Raw genomic sequence first — 17,442 nt, forward strand, 5'->3', positions numbered from 1 at the left:
CTCTCCAGATCTCTCTTCCATCAGTTATCTTATGATCCTGGTTTTTATTTACCTGATTGTCATACCACATTCCCAAGGTTGCTCAGATCACTTTTGCTGAATTTGAAATCTTGTTTCAAATGTTTCTGAAGGATGCCTCCCTACTATGGCATCATCTGATATAGAGCTGGGATCAAATTGAAAAACAGGAATAAAAAAAATGGGTGTTTAACTGAAACTGGTTCTTCAGTGGTTTGGCCAGGGAAACAGATACAGCGTCATCCATGAACCCACGTGGGAAAGAACACCTCTCCCTCATGGCCATGAAGGGTTTGTCGGCACGGGTCTCAGCTCCAGATGGCCAGGAATGATGCAGAATTTGGAAGAGCTGGAAAATTTCTCAAATGAATGTTCATAGCTCATTCCAAAGCGGGGACCATGGGGAACAGGGCTCAGATCTCGGGGAGGAGGAGCGGCAGAGGGAAGAGAGGGAAGGACCTCCCTGGGAGCTCAGGCACGTACATGGAGATCTGCAGAAGAGCCCCCGCCGTCTGCGTCTATGTGATGGGGAGTTGCCCAAGACTGAGAGAACACCCAGAGCAGAGATTCAGTTCAAGGCCAAAGCCCAGTCATAAACTGGGCCAGTTTGGATAGAGTGAGGAAATCCTTTGACATCTCTGACTTCCTGAGCTGTTCACAGCAATGCCCTGTGAGATCTGACAGTAGGGGCTTTGGGCACTGTCATTATAAACCCGATCAGCTGGCATCATGGAGCTTTGGGACTGGCTCAGGGACAGGAGTGGTGCGGATTTATATGTGAATAACTAGCTCCCGTTTGGAGAGGAGGAAGAGAATGCCAAGGGCGGACCCAACCACTGAGTCTTGGAAACATCTGTCCTACTGAGTGCAGCCGCGTTTGTCCTCATGGGGTTAGGACTGGCAGTACCCACAGGGCAGAGTCACTCAGCCAGACTTTTCTAAACAAAAGACACTGTCGTGTTAAGGCTAGTACTTCAGTGGTTGTGCTAAGGACGTCAAATACGTGCGGGCTGGGGATTGATCCTAAATTAGCCGTAACTATATGATTAAAACAAAAGCGAGAACTATTTGATCAGGGTGGTAGATTCTCTACTCAGACAGGTGGAGGAAATTATTTCATACGCAGAAAGCTCGTTGGGCGGGGAATCGGTGCACTGAGACACTCGCCACAGTTTCGTTTGTTAAGTTGAAATGAACACACTCCTGTTTGGGTAGGAAGAAGCCCAGGGAAAGAAAACAGTGAGGGAGAATATTTGATACAGATATTTCACCGCAACTTCCTTTCCCTTCCTCTCTTCCCCCTGCAGGCAGGGGAAAATACAAATAAAATTTTAAAAAAAGAGGGAAAAGGACCACCGTCTGCAGCATTTCGTGTCTCCTAAGCAGGATTGCTAATACCTTCCCGGGGACCATTATAGCACACTCCTGCATTCCATTAATTGCTCAGCAGATGTTCAACAGCCTTCTTTTAAAAATGTTTGAGCCAGAATGTGTTGCTGGCGAGAGAGGCAATGCATAATTTGGTTTGTCTCCAAGGAAAAAGAACTGTCTCCTTTCAGGAATTTACTGGCCTTATTTTGTGTCTCCAATGCAGCTCCCCGTTAGGCTTTATGGGAACCAAGGTAAGCATTTCCAGATACCTGGGTGTCACTGGAGACTGGATTTAGTGTGTTTCCCAGCCCCACTCTCTGGTCTGCTGGGAACTCGTAACTTCGGTGTCTAAGCTGAGCTGAGCTCGGTGTTAGCTGTCCTGCACTGTTTTTGGCTATTCCTGGGCTTCTCGGTTTCTGTGTGGTTACTCTTGAGACCATGAGCACTCCTGCCTGAGTTGCTTCTGAAATTCTCTTTGTGGAAAGGACAGATGTGAAATTGTGTGAGGGCAGGGAGAGAATGAGAAGCTGTTGTGCAGAAGGTTGAGGGAGGGCGGTGGCCGGTGTAGCTCTCTGGCTTTTAGGCCCCAATGGCAGCTGGCATGGATGTTTGGCAGACAAAGGCTAAGAGGTTACAAAACAAGCCAGGGAGCTGGAACAGGAGTCGAAATCAATCAGGCTGAGTATTGGACTGGACACGCTGGTGTTTTGACTGAAATGTACCTTTGCTCATGCTATTCCCAAGTGGAATATTTCTCCCTCCTTCTCCACCTGTCTACATGTCCTAAGTCTGTTTGTCCTTTAAAGCTCGACTCAATGCCAACAACGTGCATGATGTTTTTCCAGAGGCCTTTACCTGGATGCCATCTATTCCTTATCTGAACTCACATGGCTTTTAAAAATTTATGTCATCATCATCAGCATCATCAGCATCATCAGCATCATCATCATCAGCATCAGCATCATTGCTCTTATATAACTTCTTAGGGATACAGTACGTATCTTCCTATTGTCTCCACCGTGGTACCTAGCAGAGAACTTGCAACCTATCAGGTGCTCAGTAAAAACTGCTTTTATAAGTATTTACACAGATAATCAATTTATAATTTATAAGCTGTAGAGATATATTTTAAATCCTCTCCCCCCAGTAACCTGCAGATTCCGTTTATTTAATCGCGAACCTGTTCTGAGACACGCTGCCTCTTACCCTGTAACTGGTGAGTGGAACCTTGCACTCACTTCTTCAGTTAGCATCCGGGGGAAACTCGCCTGTGTTTTGCGGAAGTCAGGTAACCCTTCAGTGCACATGATAGTCATTCACGTGCACACGTGGGGAAGGGTGGGCTGGAGAGCAATGAGATTTCTGTGTTCCGGAACAAGAGATCCCAGAGACAGCAGGAAGGGGCTGGCATGGAGGCTGTTCCTGAGAGAGACTAAAGCACGTGTAACGGAGTGGCCCTTATTTTACTGCTCGGGTCACTGGCGCGAGGGTTTCCGTGGGCGAGAGCAGCCTCACTCCACGACAGAGTTCGGGGCCGCACACCTAGGGTTGCAGTGTCCTCACTTCATCAAACAACTGGACCTTCTTCACGTCTTTCGTGACATCCCTGAGTTCTCTCTCATCCCCACTTTACCCTGGACTTCCAGTATTCATTTACCTATTTATATTATTTTGTATGTATTTATAATCTTCGTTAAGAGCTGTGATGTCCTCAGAGGGATACGTGTTTGTGGTTGTTTTGGATTTGTTTTATCCAGAGAGACTCACTGGATGGTCTGAACCCAGTGCAGAACGTTTTGTCTCTGTAGGTGCTTCTGGAAGAAGATACTAGGCCATTCAGGACATATCCCTGAAATGCTACTGGTTTTCCCATTGCCCCTAGTGCCTCATTTTGTCATTGTTTCTCTAAAACTATGGTTCTCCCAGGGATCTAAGATGAATTAGGACCCTCACTCACTCCACACTGGCTAGACCTGAGGCACAAACACTAACTGCATGAAGCTTTATCGATTCTAAGTGAAGAAGATGGAAAATATCATATAGAAGGTTCAGTAAGAATGAGACTTGTTCTGGCCAGTGTGCCAAGTGGTTAGAACATCATCCCGTGCACCAAAGGATCATGGGTTTGATTTCCAGTCAGGGCACCTACTTAGATTACGGGTTCCGTCCCGGTCAGGGCACATACAGGAGGCAACCCATCCTTATTTCTCTCTCACATCAATGTTTCTCTCTGTCTCCCTTCCTCTCTCTCTAAAATTGATAAAAACATATGCTCGGGTGAGGATTCAAAAAAAAAAAAGATGAGCCCTGAGCCTTCCTTTGAATAAGCACTCACCAAAAAGGGCAGGAAGCATGCCAGGTCGAGGTGCTGTGCTGACGGGCACAGCAAGGCAGCCTCGCGTGGCTTCTGTGTCGGGCAGGCGTAGTGGCCGTGATTTGGAACACCTCGATTCATACCCTGGAATCTTCCTATTTGGATATTTGCTGAAGGAAGAATGATGAGCAGTGGAAACAGAAAGGGATAAACTTCAGGGAAAACCAATATGCCCTGTATGATGACCTTTTTGTCCACCACCCATGTAGGCTGCGGGAGAACGTTCATGAGTGCAGCTTTGAGATGATGGGTTTGGGCAACAGTCAATAACCCTTTCTCTGTTAAATAAATCATTTACACGTTTTACAAGAAGTTTTCAACCCAAGTGGTCAGAGACAGAGACCCAGGAGTAGGGGCCTCTTTTTTTGGTTGCGAAGGAAGATAAGTTTCGTGGTTCATGTTGAGTTTGATGTCATAAAGCATGTAAGTGAGAAGCCCAGTGAGGAATTTGGAAATAGGGGCCTTGAAACTCATGTCGAAGACGGGGACCAGTTAGACTGAAAGCTGTAACTTTCCACCTTTCCGTAGATTGCCAAGTGAGGGGCACCTGAGGACAGGTGGGAAATTAAATCCCTAATTACTGGTCAGATCTTTCAGGCTACATCAACTCTCTTTTTGTTCCTATGAGGACCCATGGTCATGAGTAAATTCAGGGAGGAGATGGGGAGAAGCTTAAAACCTTGTGGATCCTTCTGTGATGGAACAGATAAGATTCTTCATGAGAACAGAAGTTCAGGAATGGACCAGCATTTTTTTTTTTTTTTTTTTTATCCTCACCCAAGGACATTTTTCCATTTTTTGTTCAGATAGAGTGGGAGGGAGAGAGAGGAAGAGAGAGAGAGAGAAACATCGATGTGAAGGGACACATCGAGTGGCTGCCACCCGCACGACCAACCAGGGCCGGGGACAAACTGCAACCGAGGTACGTGCCCTTAGTGGGAACCGAACCCGGGTCTCTCTGTACCGCAGGCCGACGCTCCAACCACTGAGCCAAACCGGCCAGGGCTGGACCAGCATTTTATCTGAGAACACAAGACCTAGCTAGAGCAATTCATACCAAATTACAGACAGTGCTTCCGAGACAAATTGCATTTCACAGGATTTATTTACTGGAAAATGAATGGGAAACGGGGAGTGGGACTTACACGTTGGGGGGAGTGAGGAGAGGGAGCCCACTGGTTCCTTCCAAGCGTGTGGGATGGGTGACACCCTGTTTGCGGTTGGGAACACTCTTCACCACCCGTGCAGATCCCTGCGCTAGAGAAGCTGTCCTGGAGCCTGCCTCTGAGTCCTGTCACCTAGGAAGCTTCACAAGAGCAAAGATGCTTCAGGCTTCACTGCACACCCGGAATCAGAATCCCAGGGAGTGATATCTGGAAATCTCCAATTACTAAAAAAAAATATGATCTTAGTGATTTGAGAGAGACAGGAAGAGAGAGGGAGGAGAGAAACATCATTTGGCCGCCTCCTGCACGCCCCCTACTGGCGATCGAGCCTGCAACCCGGGCATGTCCCTGACCAGGAATTGAACCTGCGGCCTCTCCGTGTAGGGGTGAACGCTTAACCAAACTGAGCAACACTGGCCAGGGCTGGAAATCTGCTATTTTAACAAGTGCCCCCAATGATGCCGATACAGCCCATCCTTCACCAGTCTCAAAAACGGCTCTCACAGAGCGGTCCAGGGACAGGCATTCATCTGCAAAACAAGGAAAGGGACACATCCATCTCCAGTAATGAATCTGATTTACAACTCAGGGTATCCAGTGAAACAGGCATGCTTTAAAGGGGGTGGAGGGGCTGTGATATTACGTGGAGGAGGAGATTCATCATAAACATTAAAATCTAATTTCTCTGCCTATCTGGAGCCGACCTAATTGGCAGCCTGGGTAGACGAGTGGGAGTGAGGGGAAAAATGAAGCATGTCTCTGAATCTGGGAGACACCACATCCATAATCCAAACGAATGGCAAAGGCCAGCCGGGTGCCGCAGCCCTGCAGCAGGTGAAAAATGGTTCCAGTGTGCGCCAGGATCTTTGTGGCAGATGCACTTGGAGAGCCGTGAGTTTTATGCAACTTAAACAAATGATATTATCTAGATGCCGTTAACGCGCTAGTATGAACAGAAAATGATGCATCCACATGTCTTAGAGAAAGAGGGTGTTTGCCAACCCTTGACTTTCCAATGGGCTCTTCTGGAGTTTCTGAGACATGGTTTTATTTTTTTAAATATGTTTTTATTGGCTTTCTTAAACATTTTTTTTTCCTTTATTCATTTTATAGAGAGAGGAAGGGAGAAAGACAGAGAGATAGAAACATCGATGAGAGAGACCATCGACTGGCCGCCTCCTGCATGCCCCCCACTGGGGATCAGGCCCACAACCTGGGCATGTGCCCTGACCAAGACTTGAACCAGTGACCTCTTGGTGTATGGGTCACTGCTCAACCCCTGAGCCACACCATCCAGGCTTCTCTATAGGGAGAGAGAGATAGAAACATCATGTGAGGGAGAAACATCGATCAGCTGCCTCCTGCACAGCCCCTACTGGGGATCAAGTCCACAACCTGGACATGTGCCCTGACTAGGAATCAAACTAGGACCTTTCCGTCCAGGGGATGGTGCTCAATCCACTGAGCCACACTGGCCGGGCGAGACATCCGATTTTAAAAAGTGAAAGATTAATATTTCCCAAAGGAAGGTCCTCAAATCTCAGGTTGAATAAAAACATAATAATAATACACAGTAGCTGCTCCCACTCTGTCTCGTCTGGCTGGCAGTTGTCTTGTGTCAGCTGTTACATTCTAAGAAAACTGTCCTTTGTCAAAGGTATGTGTGGGTTTTTAATAAAACTGTTATCCTGGCCTTCATCGTTCCTGCTGACTAGTTTAATTTCTTTTTTCAGATGTAATAAAAGATGTTATCACAGAGATATTAGAGAATTAATATTTCCAGGTTTCGGCCGGTACCACTGGATACATTCTGAGGAAATGCGGGAGGGGATAAGGATGTCAGAATTTCAGCTGAGGTCAGAATCCTGCGTGAGCGCCTCACGCTGAAGAAGACTCTTTCCACTTGAAGGCAGAATTAACATTGGTCAAGAGGCTTCAGAAAATACAATGGAATCGAGGCCACATTGTCATAGATGCAGATGCCAGATTGTGGAGTTACAGAGCCCTGAACTGTGCAGTGAAATAAATGGTTGCAATAACATTTTCCACTTAGGGATGCAATTGGTACTCGTGAAATTCTTCCACAGCCAATAAATTGATCTGTCTCTCTACTCTCTGGTTTTCTTATTATCTACACAGTTATCATTTACAAGTGTTTTGTGAGTAAAGTCATGCTGATTGTATTTTTCTCCAAAGTAAATATTGTTTTCCCTCTATAAATAATTAGGCCGCTTCACAGGACATGCGGACACAGTGGCTTTTGCTAGGGATCGAGCTGCGTTGGTGTTATGATAAGTAATAACAGGTGGCAAGATATCTAAACATAGCCCTCTGCCCAGTGTGATTAAATGAATGTGATATCTCATGAATGTACAAGGGGCCAGCAACACAATTGCTCTTTAGCTTCGAACACAGTCTGTCTTCACCATTTTATGACTCTCTGGGCCCATAAAAGGGCCTGAAATGACTGGCCTGAGTTGGCCAGGCCTGAGGATATACCTGGATACCCTTGGGCAGAGAACGGTCAGCGGGTAGGGAGTGATCAGATGAACAGTTCATGAGCAGGGCACACACATGCACCAGGTTAGAAATAAATGGTAGTGAGGTAACACTCTTCCCCAAGGAGAAGGCAAGGCAAATAGTCACAAAAAATCGGCAATGAAAAAAGACAGGAGAACACATATACATGATAGAGAAGGTGCCAGAATCTGGTTTCTTACACCCCGAGTGGCCAGGGCTGTTGGGTTACATCTTTCCTGATCGCATGAGCTCTACTAGCTCTCCTGTCCGTTCTTCAAGTGTCCTGGTTTAGAAGTGAACGTGTCTGGCCCTCACGCTTATATCCTGCCACCCTACCACTGGGGACAGGTGTCCACAACAAGAACTGGATAACGTAGAGCCCAAAGGTGAGACTTGCTAATTGGAGGTTCAACCAGCTGAAAGAGAAGAGTTTTGTGGAGAGAAGGCGTAAGCTCTCGGGTATCGCAGATCACCTGGACGGTCAGTGGCTCAGCAACAAGCATGTACTGTTGCCTAGGAGACTGCGGGCCAGCTGGAGGCTCTGGTTCTGTCTGTTTGTTGTGTGTCTACAGTCAGCTGTGGTTGCTGGGCAGGGAGCTCCCGGATCTGGTCTGGGCGGTCCCACGTGTTGGGCGCCCGTTGGCTCTACAATGGCCGCAGTTGGAATAACTAACCCCCCCCCCATACTTTCACATCCTTCAGCAGGCTTCTCGCACATGGCGGTGAGAGGGTTCAGAGAGGAACAGGGAGAGAAAACGTGCCTGGAAGCTCACCATGGACACCATCACTGCCCTTCACCCATGTGAAGTCACGTGACAGCGTGAGCTCAGATTCGGGAGGCGAGGGGACCGCTGCCACCGCGTGGGGGCAGAAGCTTCAAACCCGGATTGTACAAGGTTTGAACATAGGTAGGGCGCAGAACTGATACAGCTCCGCAATGAACCCGTAGCCGGATGGAGCCACTGTTAACAGCGGAGAGGTGTGTTTTTCTGTTTTGTTTTAGTGACCAAGAGAATGTACAGTTCGGGCACACTGGAAAGATGAGGACCGGATGTTTTCTGGGTCTCCGTAGGCGGGGCCTTTGCAGTACTATCAACTGGTGTGCATAATTAGGACCTGTGCAGTTTGCTATGTGTTCTGGGACTTACTCTCAGAAACTGGTGTGTGTTTTCTCAAGCGAGGCCTGGGAAGGGGCATTCTCACAAGTTCTCCAGGGGGTCTGATTCAGGGGGTCTGTAAAGAATCTTCTTTGACTTTCAACCCCAGAAAAGCACCCTTCTCCTCCTGTCTGCCAGTCATGGTGAGAAGCTTGGTCTTTGTGGTACCCATGGTTGTCAAATAACCTCAACTTCTGGGGACTGAATGTTCTTAGAGACTCATCCAAAGTTTAAAATCTTCATGAGTCAGGGAATCCCACTCAATCTGGTCTCCGAGGTCACTGCTTCAACAAAGTAGGGCATGGCCACCCCTAAGCCTCTCCTGGCTGGGCTTGGATTTGAACCAGAGAGAAGGTCTGTTGGACCAGCGAGGGTGCTCTGTACACATCAACCCTTCTGCACTGCAGATAATCCGTGTGCTATGCTCATACCACCTTCATTTCTGAAAAAGAGATGTCAGATCACGTGAATTTTGTGATATTGAAGGCACGTGACTAAAAGCCTCGCCTGGGTCTCTTTGGAGGAAAGAGCGAGAAACAGAAAATAAAGGTCTGGAAAACTTGCTTTGGCATCTTTCGATAGCACAAACTTCTGGGTTAGAATACAGTAAGAGTTCCGTGTCAGGGTCATAGTGCTGTAGACGCTCTCCGAGAAGGTCCCTTTGAAGGAACCAGAGTGCATGCAGACAGCCAGGAGGCTTTCTGCGTGGCTGTACCTGGTGAAGCCCCCACAGTGTGCACTTTAGAACTTGGAAGTAAACCGAACGGAGAGCCCAGGATGCAGCAAAGGGGGAGTGGTGCTCGGGGTGGGTCATTTCTGGGTCTGTGTTGTGGGTGTTCTGGGTCTGCGGTCTGATGAGCCTGTGAAACTCTATGGTCAAGTTACATGAGTTTCATTCCTGCAAGATTGCTGTGAACTTTTGATATACTGATGAGCATCATGAATCTCCAAGATGGGGGATGCCCATCTAACACTTCTGAGAGTCATCTGACCACAGAACTCTTGTCACCTTCCAGGGCTGGTTTTCTACAGACTGTGCTTTCAGATATCTGATAGCAATGGTATGACAGTATTAAAAATATTGGGCACAGACAAGACCCTATGCTAGGACTTTAAACATTCTATCTTACTTTGTTCTCACAACTTTCTAAAATAAACACATTTTATCCCATTATGCAGATGAGGAAATGGAGGTTCAGTTTAAGCCATGTAACCCGTAAGTGGCAGAGTCAGAATCTGATTCCAAAAAAGGGACCATCTCCATCAGTTGCTTCACCCTAAATGTGGGGTCTTGTCTTTGCTCTCACACATGCAATCTGTGATCATCTATTTACACTCACTATGTATCGTCACCTTTCACAAGAAGACTATTGTCATTACTGTAAGCATGGCTGTTATAATCAACGTGTGTGCATAGAACGTAGTCATGAATAGAACGTAGAATTCGGTGCATTTCTGAGCTCCTCGCGGGACCTGAGACCTGGGTGCCGGCACCCAGACTGAGATACGTCTGGTGACTTGCAGAACCCCGTCCTTGCTGTGCTCTGGGCACGAATACTGGCAAATGAACTGCTCAGCACTTTCTCCTCCTCCTCCAGCCTGTTTATGCTGCAATGGAGAGGGATTAAGTTATGCTAATTCCACACAACAAGGTAAAGCCCATTTATCACGAGTTTCCATTCCTCAGCAAAACGCACAAACTCACCTGAGTGCTGGGCGAACGGAGTTGTGCAGCTACGGCTGTGCAGAGCCCTGAGGGCCATCCATGCGCGGGACCGGAGCGCGGTGCGGAGCCCTGACGGCCGTCTGTGCGCGGGCCCGGAGCGCAGTGCGGAGCCCTGAGGGCCGTCAGTCCGCAGGCCCCGAGCGTGGGCGCAGGCCCCGAACGGGGAGCAGAAGCCACCCCAGAGCACAGAGGGCAAAGGCGGCAGGTCTCTGGGGTGGCTGGTCCGCCTCCGGGCCATGCAGAGGGGATGCAGGGATGGGAGGGGGAGCGGATACACACAGTTTAGAACTCAGGACACCGAAGCCATTTTCCCAAAATGTGCTAATTACTAGTGTTAACGCAGCTTGTTTAGGGGTGAGGATTTGAATGGGAATGATTTAGGATTGGAAGATTGAAGCTAGTGATGGGGGGAGAGAGAGGAGAAAGGGAAGACAAGGGAAATAGAACCCATTTGTGTGTGTGTGTGTGTGAGAGAGAGAGAGAGAGAGAGAGAGAGGACTTGGGTTCGGGTCTCAGTTCTTCCGTTTACTGGTTCTGAGTCCTTTGGAACAGCGTTAGCCAATAGGAATCTCACTGTTCTGACCTGTCCAGTGGAGAGCACAGGGCCTGGCTTCCATTGAGTTAGTGGCTGTGATGCCCAGACAGATGGAGGCGTCTCTTCCCTGATGACATCCTACCCGTTTTGGTGGGAATTCTGAAGTAGTTCTGCAGCCCCTGGCCGACCACACTGTGCTTACCGGAGTGAATGAAAGAGGCTTCTGTTTTCTGATTTCGGGCTAAAAGCACGTGCGCCTTGGGTGTGCCCCTGCACCCTGCACACACAGACCGGCACACTCACTCTCACCTTCACAGTGTAAGTGCTGCCGGCTCCCAGGGCAGAGAATCACGAGTGCAGCCTTGTCGTGCCTCCTGAAAGCTGATTCTACGAAAGCAGCAGCGCCCATGCGCCGAGAGAGAGCTTGGCTTTGTTTTCCACCAAAACGACGTGGTGTATGGTGTATACTTCTCAGTGCAGAATGGATATTGAGTGGCTGGGTTGTCATCCTACGGATAACCCGACAGGCCAGATGCAGCCTCCAGTTTATCTGAGACCATCAGTACTACCGTCACCTGTCCCTGAATGCATGTGCCTGGTTACCAGAACGTCACACTTGGGGCTCTCCACAGAGAAAAGCCACAGAAAATGGTGCTTGAAGGTCACCCACATTTCTGAGTATCAGGCTTTGCTTAAATCGATAGGAGTTAAAAGTTCAGCATTCAGGGTTCTGAGGGGTACACAGTGCTTATCTCTCATGCTTGAGCAATGCTGTTTTTGAAAAATGTCAATTTTCAGGAGGGTGAAAATTAATTGCAAACGAAGTCTTAAAGTACAAGATAGAAGCAGTTTGGGGTGGAGGTGGAGAGAGATGGTCTGTAGGGCTGCAATCTAAGGGCCATCTCAGGAGGGGAGAGTCTTTGTGGATGCAAAGATATTTGTTTAGTCTGAGAGGTGAACTCAACTGGTCTAGGAGACTGGTGCTTCCTGGTAGGAGCTGTCAGGAGTTCCAGAGGTTGTAGGAACAACACCCGATTGCGCAGCCCTCCTCTAGCCCCTGTGAATGCTCACTAAGCCATCAGGTCTCTGAGTGTAGGAAACCTTAGCATGCGCCATTACTACTTCTCATTTCTTTCCTTCGCGCAACAATAGCTGGGCTAGGGGAGAGAGAAAACAGGTAATTCATAAACATGTATTCCTTTGGTGGTTTTTCTGATTACCTGCATTGCACTCAGAGCACAGGAAAATTATTATTATAAGTATTGATTAGAATTAATAGCAGCAGCAGTGATAAGAGCTAACATTTATGGAAGGATAAAGATGTGCCTAGCACGTGCATTAACTTGCTTCATCCTGACAAAACCCCGATGAGATATGTACTGTTATCCTCATCTCAGCCCACGAGGCCCATTTCGCTGAAATAACTTGCCCAGGAGGGCACACGTCGCACTTGGAGCCGGCCTTGATCCAAGTAATCTGGCTTCTCTGCACCTCTTGGACAGGCCAGCTAGAGCATCGCGGGGGCAGGGACAGGCTCACACACATCCACATGTCAGCTGCGCGACATGCATCTCGTGTGTAGGTTCCATGCGGTTTTCTGGGCCTCGCCGTGCCTCTGAGTGAACACTGTGAGCCTCTCACAGAGTCCTGCCTGCCCACGTCTCTGCTCCTGACCATGCCTTCTGTCTTCCCCAGCCCCACTGGTGGACCTCACGCCCACCCACAGCGGATCCGCCATGCTGATGCTGCTCTCCGTGGTGTTTGTGGGGCTGGCTGTGTTTGTCATCTACAAGTTTAAAAGGTATGCATCCCTCCATCCATGTCCCCCCGCCCTCTCCCTTCTCCGTGGCAGGTTCAGAAGCATGTGCCGCCGTGACGTGCATCTCCCGTGCCTAGCAGTGATGCTTTCTGTTAATGTTTTAGGAAGATTCCGGGGATTAATGTTTATGCCCAGATGCAAAATGAGAAAGAACGAGAGATGGTCAGTCGAGTCAGTGCCACTGAAAGCAGGCCCCATATGTCTCAGACTGAGCTGAGGAGGCCTGGCCAGCTGGTAGATGAGAAGGTGGAATCACAGCTCATAGGTAAATGATTCCCAGTAGCTGTCAGGTCTTCGGCCTGAGTAGTCAATGGCTGCCTCTCTCTCTAACACCTTTCTGGCTTGACGTGCCTACTGTTGTCTGCTCTAACATCCCTGAAGGAAACAGCTAAGGGCCTCTTTCCCTGCTTCTTCCCACTGGAACGAGGGAAAAAACCTTCTTGCTCCTGTCTAGTGTTTTTCTTTCTCTCATGAGTGTGCTTGTCCTTTTGCAGAAACCCCTGCTGAAATGTGGGGCTTCAGGTTCTTGGGCAAAGAGCACAGCATTTGCTCTGACAATATGACAGTGCTCAGGAAGGGCAGGCCTCAGGCTGGCTCTGGGTCGGGCGGGCCAGGCGGGTTTGAGGGATGGGGTACGTAACGTCTGGAGCAAAGTGTGGGAGCCTCATCTTGAGTCAGCTTTAGGGCGGGCACACTGATGGCAGAGGAGCGACAGCCCCCTCACCCTGAGATTTAAGAAAAGAATCTAGCAGCAATCTAAACATTGTCCCCCAGAAAACACAGAAGCTGAGAATGTTAAGGACAAGAGGCATCCAGTTTGTAGAAGGTCCCAGAAGTGGGCTCTCCCAAGACAGGCTGCAGAGGGCTCGGCTCTTACAGAGCAGACGGACAGCTCCTTTCTCCTCTTCATCTGTCCCTGCCATGAGTGTTAAAATGACCCTGCCTGTGATGTAAGCATGCGGACCCAATAGCCAGGAGTAGAGTCTCAAGTGTGACTGCGAGTCCTAGCGTTTATCGCAGAGAGAAATTTCCGAGAAGTTAGAGGAAAGCTCGGAGCCACCATTGTGACCAGCTTCTCTGTTCCTCCTGCCTGTCGGCAACAGGAGTTGACGCTGTAACTGTTCCCATCTAGACCCTGCGTTGCTGACTCGGGTGGATGAGTCACTATGGAACCATCCCTGCTTCCCTCTAATGTGATAATGCCCACACCTAGACGGCCCTGATGAGATGGTTATTTGGGGGGGAAATGAGGACCTCAGTGAAAACAACCCTGCTGGCGGCAAGTCCCGTGGCTGTATTAAGCGGATGTTTACATGCCTTGACTGGCTCGCATTGGAGGTAATGATACCACTGCAGCCACATCTGGTGTCCGATTTCCACACTGTGCTTCCTTTTATTTGGGGAGACAGGGCGATACACGCGTAATTGCCGTGGGTTAAAAGGGGAAAGGCTTTTCTGTCTTCGAGTCCAGAGAGGCGTTCGCGCTGTGTGTTCCCCGGGAAAGCGTCTAAGTGCATTTCTGGGGGTCATTTGCTTTCCAATCCCATTTGCGCGGGTGTGAAGCACAGCCGCTGTTTACTTGGTCAGAGTAGCCCTCCCTCCTTCGCCAGGGATACCTCGATCCCATTGCAAAGTCTCTGACACCTTTCTATTGCCAGTGTCATTAAATGAGTAAGTGTCACACGTTTTCTCTTAGGAGAGTAGCTTTACCCTCCCCTCCCTCCCCTTCTACTCAACCTGGTGACTCATCTCTCCGATTGCAAAGAGCAAGACAAGCCACTCCACCGGCAACGCCAAAGCGGGGATCGGCTGGGGCACACTTTGCAATTTAAGGAAAACCCCCAGAGGCTGCGGGAGACCTGCTGATCAGGAAAGAATGTCGCTCTTGTCAAGGTCGTCACCCTTCATGACCACTAACTTTATGTTTTCTCTCTTTCCCTTGTTGTTCTGTTTCCTATTTTGCCAGGAAGTATTTCCATAGTTGCTGAGAATCAAAGCACAAAAGAAATCCCTACCTATGTAAATGTTTGAATGGAGGACGGCAGTAAAAACAAACAAACAAAAACAATAAAACAAACACAAAATAAAAGTAAAAAACGATCAAAATGCAAACAAACAAACACTCACTGCATCGGGACTTTCCAATTCTTCAGACACAGACAAGGGTTTTTAGCTTTAAGCCTGTGCATGCGGACTGTACGTTGAGAACACGCTGGGAGGGGCAGTGTACAGGTGCTCTATTTTAATGGAAAAAACACTCCCCTCCCCCTTCTTCTCCTCTCTCTTTTTCTGATCTGTCGTGTTTGTAGAAAATTCCTAACATATATAGGCCAAGGAGATCTGCATGTATTTTTGGAACTATTCTTGGCTCTAGATTTAACAGCTCCTTTAGCTCGACCGGCTGGCTGATGGGTGGGTTAGCCGCCAAGCCCTTTTCACAAGACACAAAGACATGCGCAGGAGTCTGAAACCCTGAGCTGTTCTCTGTCCCCTCTTCCTTATCGTCATTTCCACTCCCAAGGCATCTGGTCGCTCTGTTGGCCAGCAGTGGCCACTGGGCTGCACTCTGTGTGGCCACGGGGATAAAGACATTAGTTGAAGTTTTATATACACAGGCAGAGGAGGCGGGCAGGCAAGGACAGGCGTGTCAGCAGTGGGCCTGTGTTTCCTGTGCACCCTTCCCATCCTGCCTGCTCCCCTCACAGCTTCCTCTACCCCCCCCAATTTATATGGAAAACACAATCTTAGTTACCCCTCGACCTGCCCTCCCATTTGTTTGTGGTCATGATCTGTTGATGTCTTTGTATCTTTTCCCTCCAATCCCCAAGTGCCCCTTCACCTGCTCCTACCTTTTCTACCCAAACATGTTACTGGATTCTGGACCTTAGCCATGACGTTCCCTAAACATTGGCCTAGCCTCTGCCAACCCTACCTCCACTGCCCACAAGTTTCTGCTTTCTGTCGATCTTGGACACCTCCCAAGCATGCCAGCTTCCTCCCCGCTGACCAGCTGCGTTCTGTCCTGCAGCGGTCAGCTTCATGTACCCTCTGTCTCCTCCCTAGACCCCGCCTCTTCCAAATATCTCTGTCCTCCCCCACCTGGACACATATCATGTGTGTGAAAGAGCTGGTGTGTGTGCAGAGCCATTCAGTCTGGCCGTGTGCATCAGAAGAGAAAGCGTTCGGATGCGTGGGGGCCTCACACCTCCACCAAAATCTCGCACAGTCAGACTTTAGAAGATTCTCGTGAGAAATGTTTTGGACATGTTACTCTATGGGAGGGCATCTTCCTTCTGTGATGGTTGCTGTACCCAGTATTTCCTCTCTCACAGTAGAGTAAATATATTTGTACAATAAAAACGGTTTTAACCAGAAGAAGAAGCAGGTTAATGGGTTTAATGTTCAAAAGTGTCAAAAGATGTAAAACGATACAGTGGTCTTTTCTTACAGTAGGATGAGATGCTGATTCTCTAGGCCGATCCCAGACATTTCACATGTGGGCTCTCTGATCTCCGAGGTTCATAGTATCCGCAAGGGCAAAATTACTAGCAGAAAGGGGAGGAGTTCGCTCACTAACTAGTGGATTGGCTGGAGCAGGAAGCAAGTCCAGTCTTCCCAGGGCAATCAGGAAAGAAGGCAGAGAAAGAAAGGAATGAAAGACTGTGCAGAAGAAGCCCTGGTAGTATTCCGGATTGGGCGAAGCCCACTCTCAGCTATAGGAGGAAACAGTTCTGAAAAACCACTCCGACAACAGCCTTCTCCTGGGTCACACCCCCAGCCAACAACAGGGTATAACAGGGTATATCAGGGCCCTGGGGTCCTAGAGACCCCGGGGCCCCTGCCGGCAGGTAGCCCAGAACGAGGAAGGCTAGCAAAGCCCAAGTGAGAAGTGAATCGAGCAGACGGTTGGAGACGCCCAGTATGAATCTGGGAAATGGATTACGCCCGGGGTGGCCATCTATTTGTAGAAATCAATTGATCCCCGATCTGCCAGGCTTCCTATCCCATAGGAAACATCCTCATTGATCCTCTTCAGTTGGAGCCTCCCAAATTTAATCTGGAAGACAAAGTGTCCGGGAACCAAAAGAGGCTCATAGCACAGGGAGTCCTCAGAGTTGCAGTTCAGTTCATTTTAATTGGAAAACGATGAAAAAAGGGACTAATACTCAAATCTAGCACAGTGCCTTCCTAGAGTATAGAGAGAGAAACTTATTTGTGGAAGGAATAAATGAATGGCATGAGGAGACATAGGAAAGAATGCTTGTGAGTCCTCAGTACAAGTAGAGGGGCGGGAGACGCCCGGTGTCCTGGAAGACAAGCCGAGGTGGCCAGCAACAGGGGCAGCGTCTCCTGCTTCTCACGTGCCTCCCCTCCCAGCCGCTTCCCACCTGTAGGAGAGTCAGGAGGCCAGGTGCTGCTCAGTGGGGACCTCGTTGCTCTTGGGATCTAGCCCCGTGTTTCTCAAAGCGTGGTACTGGACCAGCAGTATCAGCACCACCCTGGACTTGTTGGAAAGGCCGGTGTTGGGTCCCCACCCCGTATCTACTGAATCAGAACCTCCAGGGGTGGAGCCCAGCGACCTGTGTGTACAGGCCCCTCGGCGGCCGTGAAGTGCACTGACATTTGAGAACCACTGCACTCGGCCATTCCCGCTCGGTCCCCGAGGAGTTAGTGACAGCAGCCTACAGACGGGAGACCCAGGTGCCTCCTGCCCACTCACGGCAGGCGCACACACGAGGCAGAGTTTGGGGGCCTT

General features: G+C 49.1%; 1 protein-coding gene across 6 annotated transcripts in view; it reads left to right on the top strand.

Moving 5' to 3' along the window:
* The window catches only part of SORCS1 (sortilin related VPS10 domain containing receptor 1), a 474,859-nt gene extending 460,122 nt beyond the window's left edge, over positions 1 to 14,737 (top strand). Inside the window, exons 25-28 of one of the 6 annotated variants that reach the window (XM_036264894.1) lie at positions 12,563 to 12,668; positions 12,791 to 12,951; positions 14,297 to 14,357; positions 14,452 to 14,737. In XM_036264894.1, the coding sequence (XP_036120787.1) occupies positions 12,563 to 12,668; positions 12,791 to 12,951; positions 14,297 to 14,357; positions 14,452 to 14,518 (395 nt within the window). In that variant the 3' untranslated portion in view covers positions 14,519 to 14,737. Of the gene's footprint in view, positions 1 to 12,562; positions 13,365 to 14,296; positions 14,358 to 14,382 lie in introns of those variants that run through there. The other 5 variants (XM_036264898.1, XM_036264896.1, XM_036264900.1 and 2 more) reach the window with 5 other exon arrangements.
* The last annotated feature ends 2,705 nt before the right edge of the window (positions 14,738 to 17,442 follow it).

Source organism: Molossus molossus, unplaced genomic scaffold (assembly GCF_014108415.1).
Source record: "Molossus molossus isolate mMolMol1 unplaced genomic scaffold, mMolMol1.p scaffold_m16_p_17, whole genome shotgun sequence".
NCBI classification, from domain to species: domain Eukaryota; kingdom Metazoa; phylum Chordata; class Mammalia; order Chiroptera; family Molossidae; genus Molossus; species Molossus molossus.